We start from the raw sequence: 5,853 nt of genomic DNA, 5'->3' as shown, positions 1-5,853 counted from the left end.
TTAATTACATGTGTGTGCTTCATACATGTTCCTGTCCTGTATGTGCGCAGCAGCTATGTGTGCGCATCAGGGCTGCCAGGGACATAATTATGGGACGTGTCATGCACCGCCCCTTTGGGGGTGACCGTCTTTTTCTGGCTTTCAGAACCTCACTGTGAGTGTATTGGGCAATCGGGGAGCTGTCCATGTCTCTCCCATAGGTGGATCTCGAACACGAGATGATGAAAGAGAACAATAGGTTACTGTCGTAACCCCGGTTCTCTGAAACATTGAGTGGAGAGATCCACCATCTTTTCCCCGCTTGCTGCACGAGAAGCGAATACTTACTGAGGAACAGCAGCGCAAGCAGACCTTATATGCGCTCAGGTAAGGGGGTGGGGCCTTACCTGGCATTGGCTGCGCGCTTCTGTCTGTCTAGCCAGACTTGGTGCAATTAGATGCTTCTGCAGAGGTCAGGTACGGATGCCCTTCCCATAGGTGGATCTCTCCACTCGATGTTTCAGAGAACCAGGGTTACGACAGTAACCTATTGTTTACAATGCGTGGAATGGTGTGCTGTGATTGGTTGAGCAGATATGTCGCATTCTGCAGAGAAGTGAGACTGGCGTATATTGCGGTTTGGAAAAAAAGGAGAAAACTTGACAAAATAACACGGCGGATATCGCATTTTGCGTAGAATTAAAAAGTGACTTTTCAATACCGACCTGATACAATACTGATTTTGGCGGAAACTCATTTTTTTTAAATGGCGTTTATCGCGTTTTGGAACCAAACTCTGAGAGCATGGCCACACTAGATTATGTGAAAATGTATTCTACATTCACAAGACCTCTCACAAGCAACTGATCTGCAGCAGTTAATGATCAAATAGAACACCCCATTCCCATATTTTTGATATAATAATTAATAATGTTTATTAATTAAGCAAAATAATTCATTTTATTTCAAAATGAAAATCAAAATAATCATGATATTTCTACCCACTGATGCACATTTTTATAAATTTACGAATAAAGAATAACTTATATATTCTTTTTTTGCAGACTGGGTCGCAATTCATAAACATTTTCAGGCACAAGGGCTTGTACTGATTATTAAAAGTTAATTGCACTTGAAATATATGTTAGGTTTACTTAATTTTAACAGATTTTTCTATTCACTTTATAGGTCTACATACTTTTGAGTAAACCTTGTAATTTATAATATGCAAAATTTATAATAATTTTATGTCATTTATAATATGCATAATATTTTCTTACACTGTACAAGTCTTAACAGTTTTCAGATAAACTAAAATAAACACAAGAAATCTTATGATTGGGTCTTAGTGGAATGAATGCTGTCATCATAGAAAATATATTTTTGGCCTGCTATGTCAAACAAAGAACAAATGTATTTTTGACAGTTACACACCAGGAATATGTGAAAAAGGGCTTCAATTTTGTCACATTGTTTATACAGTATTAATAATTTACATGTTTTTTTTCCTGTACATTATGTTTTACACATTTTTTGAGCTTCTGAAACATGTATTTTTGAAACAGGACAAGAGGGAAAAGCTCTTTTGCGCACCGCCTTAATATTTAATCCATAGATTAGAGGATTGACAACAGGAGGAACTATAATCAGTTCTAAAGCCAAAAAATTACGCACACTCTCTGGAATATCATTTGCACCATATCTGCTATACATGACATCAAAAAGTACAGAAAAAACAAAATTCATAAGTAACAGTAAATGTGGCAAACATGTTTGCCAAAAATTTTTTCTGTTTTCTAAAGATGCTTTACATGCAGCGATGAGCTTAATGTACGACACTATGATAACAACCACAAAAGATAAACATGTGACAATAATAAAATATCCAAAAATATTATTAACAAAACTTGAAGCACAAGACAGTTTTACAATTGACCAGTTGTCACAATACAATTTGTCAATGTGATATTTACAAAGTATCCTCAAGCTTGATAACAGGGCTGCTGGAACTGTGTAGCAGTTAGGTATAATCCAGGACAACAGAATTAATTTCAAACATTTGTTTTTAGTTAATTTGGAATGATAATCCAAAGGTCTGCATATGGCTACATATCTGTCATATGCCATGACTGTTAATATTGTAATCTCAGTAATTNATTTGTGAGAAAATCTGCACAGTCACATTTGTGAGAAAATCTGGACGATCACGTTTGTGAGAAAATCTGGACGATCACATTTGTGAGAAAATCTGCACGGTCACATTTGTGAGAAAATCTGCACGATCACATTTGACGTCACATTTGTGAGAAAATCAAGCTGAGAGAATCTCATAAAAAGTTGAGACTTAAACACAGTACATTTATATGTTACACCTTTGCATTTTCTCTCGAATTGCATTATGTATTTGCAAAACGCTTTCTGTTTGTTTCAGAGTTTAGTTTCTTTTGCAAAAAAGTTTGCGTTTGTTTGCAAAACGCTGGATTTGTTTGTTAAGTTTACGCACAATTTTCGCTCCATACAAATCTAGCCTATATATTGCAAGCAAATAATAGCTGTTTGTTAGCAGCACAAAATAAGACCGCAAAACTGACGAATCTGATTTTACTGATGATCACAATTAATTTTACATGCTGTTTATAATAAGGCAGCGGCCAATATATGCTATTTATACTAAGTGAAAATAGCAACAGATACTATTTAAGTTTTAATAGCAGTAGGTTCTGTTTTTCCTAAGTGAAAATAGCAGCATTCTTAGCGATGTGCTATTTACACTAACCGAAAATAGCTGTATTTTCTTTGGATTAAATAGAAATATTAGTTAGATGCTATTTACTTATAAATAGTGTTAGATAATGTTACTATTTGCACCTCAGTATTGTTGTGCATTAAACATTATGCAATAATAACAGAGTGTAAATTATTACATTTATAAAAAATATTAAAATGATGGCAACTTAATGGAGTCATTTGCCGGAAGTACGTGTTTTTCTTTGTCTTTTGTGTGTTATAAATTGCCCATGCATGTATTAGACACGTGAAATTGCAAAAAATTAAGTGTCGGAACAAAAGATGTATTTTATCTAGAAGCGAATGTCTGAAACACCTCGTGTAACCACACCCCCACAACTTGACGTCAGCTCGTGGAGTGATTTGACTAAAACCGCCCTAATCTACACGCAAGTAATGTCAGCGGTCTTGTAAATCTCATTGTACCGCCGCCGGAGCAGCCATGTCGTGGAGACGCTGTGTGTTCCGTTGCCAAAAGAAAGCCTCTTTGTTTTCTCTGCCAAAAGATGAGTCAACAAAAAACGAATGGTTACATTTTATTTTCAACACTGTTCCAGAGAAGTACAATGAAAAAGTGCTAGTTTGTGCAGAGCATTTTAACGACGATTGCTTCACTAATCTGGGAGCGATCAAGACCGGCCATGCATTAATTATGTATACATTAACATTAATGTATTTGCATGATCTTCATTCTCCGGATCAGATTCGGGCTCGAATTGATAGGGAAGTGTGATGCCATTTTATCACCTGTCATTAGCTTTGAAACCTGATATGGTAAGAGGCGTTACATTTCCGTCACACAATTGCAGTATTCCACCAATCACTACACAGTAGTGAACTGGCCAATCATAGCACACCTCGCTTTTCAGAGCGATGAGCTTTATAAAATATCCTCGCGTTTCAGAGAGGCGGGGCTAAGAGGAGATACAAACATGCACGGTATGTGGAAAATACAGCGTTTTTTAACCTTAAATCGCGTATACACATTGTAATACATCTAAAGCAAACAATAATATTCGTTTTAGCCGCTTAAAATGACCCCTTTAAAGAGATATTAAAGCCCTAAACTTAACCCTAACCTTATCCAAAAACCTGAACTTCATGCATAAAAATGAATTTTAAGTCTTAAATAAATTTTATTGAAAACAAATGCCTTTATGATCTGTAAGGTAATAGAATAAGGTTAAAGAGCATTTTCAGAAATAGGAGGAATTGAACCTGGATCTCCCGTGTTAAGCTATAGGCCTACAGACTTTACACCGGCTTACGTGGTAGTCACTATATGAAATAGCATCGTTCTTCCACTTTCTCTAATCCAATCACGTATTGGTGGGCGGAGCTAGTGCAAATAGTCTCGGCCAACAAGGCGTGCTATGGAATTACGTTTCTTTTGAGTGGCGCTGCAGCGGTTGGGAGCCCTGAAGCTTCCGCTGGGTCCTAAAACCCGAGAGCACAAGCAATTATCTAAAATACGATTTCCACAAAAGTTTATGACTTACCTCAAATTTTCGGACAAACAAAAAGAAAGCGAGGGGAAGTCACAAAAATAATTTTTATCTACGTTTAAAATAGGTTGGTTATAAAAAGCAATTGTTGGCGTCGACAGTCATGCAGATTATAAAAACAGTCGACAGCGATGTACGTTTGTGTTGCTATGAAAAAACACTGCATACAAACATGTGTATATATATATATATATATATATATATATGTGTGTGTGGTATGGAGCTCTGGTTCAGCGGGGTGGGGGAGGAACCAGGTAGAGATTTAAGAGGTACCGACACGGAAGTATTTAAGTGACGCACCGAACTCATGCGGAAAAGACGCCATTCAATCACGGCACGAAGATGCACGGTTACATAATGTTTGAAGGCTCCCTGTAACTTGAAAAGTCGTGGGGGAAATTGTGTGTGTAATAGACAGTCCACAGGAGCACAGTGTTGATGATAATGTGAGTAGTGTTATAGGTTTTATGTGGTTAATGGGATATTGGAGATGTGTCTTAAATCTCTGTGGCTCTAGGAAGAACAGTGTTGAGTTGGTAACCAGAGCGGCCATTGTGTAAAGCAGATATTTTAAGAGGTATGAAATGTGTTTTGAAGTTATATTTGAATTTTGATTATTGAAGGTTAATTTCTGTTTGTTTATATTATTTTGCTAATTTTGTTTTCTTTTGTTTATTGTAATAGATGGCTTCGGTTTTGATCTAATTTGACTCTTTGATTGTTATATTTCGTTTGGGTTGAGTTGATTCGGTTAAGTTGATTTCTTTTTTCAATTTTGATTACTTTAGTTTGGTTTATGTTACCCTCTAGTGAGAGGGCTGGTTGTGAAAGGACTTTTATTATTTGTATTAATAAAGTAAACTGTTTTATCTGAGAATATTGAGTAGTTAATGACTTTACCACACAACAGAATTATGGCGACAGACCCGGAGAAGATTCAAGCAGTGGAAAAATGGCCAAAACCCCAAACCTCAAAAGAGCTTAGATCTTTTTTGGGATTTGCAAGCTATTACAGACGTTTTGTGCAGGAGTTTGCCACGATTGCAGTGCCGCTACACAAGTTAGCTGCGGCTGGGGAAACACCAAAGGGTAAGAATAAGAGAAGAGTTTATATGACTAGTGAGCAATTTATACAGAGATGGGATGTTAAGTGTGAAGAGGCGTTTCAAGTATTGAAGAGAAGGTTAACATCTGCTCCTGTGTTAGCTTATGCTGACTTTTCTAAGCCTTTCTGTCTTGAGATAGATGCTAGTCATACAGGACTTGGGGCAGTTCTTTCCCAGGAGGTGGGGGGAAATCGCAGGCCATTAGCTTATGCCAGTAGAGGACTGAGGGAATCTGAGCGTAATATGGATAATTACAGCACCATGAAATTGGAGTTTCTTGCCCTTAAATGGGCAGTAACAGAGAAATTTCGAGATTACTTAACGGGGAATAAGTTCACCTTCTTCACTGATAATAACCCACTGAGCTATTTAAAAACGGCTAAACTGGGAGCCGTGGAGCAGCGATGGGCCTCACAATTAGCCATGTTTGATTTTGAAATTGTCTATCGTCCCGGCAAAAAGAATGGGAATGCAGA

The 5,853-nt window shown here is 37.1% G+C and overlaps 1 protein-coding gene across 1 annotated transcript; it reads right to left on the bottom strand.

Moving 5' to 3' along the window:
* Positions 1-1,494: 1,494 nt before the first annotated feature.
* Positions 1,495-5,579, bottom strand: LOC130550981 (olfactory receptor 52E8-like). The gene is made up of 3 exons (XM_057328517.1): positions 5,530-5,579; positions 4,150-4,203; positions 1,495-2,149 (listed from the first exon to the last, which is right to left on the bottom strand). The coding sequence occupies exons 1-3, from the start codon at positions 5,577-5,579 to the stop codon at positions 1,495-1,497; spliced, it is 759 nt and encodes a 252-aa protein (XP_057184500.1).
* Between the last annotated feature and the right edge of the window lie 274 nt (positions 5,580-5,853).

Source organism: Triplophysa rosa, unplaced genomic scaffold, assembly GCF_024868665.1.
Source record: "Triplophysa rosa unplaced genomic scaffold, Trosa_1v2 scaffold521, whole genome shotgun sequence".
NCBI classification, from domain to species: Eukaryota; Metazoa; Chordata; class Actinopteri; order Cypriniformes; family Nemacheilidae; genus Triplophysa; species Triplophysa rosa.
The sequence above is the reverse complement of the archived record's forward strand: the minus strand, read 5'-3'. Positions and strand labels throughout refer to the sequence as shown.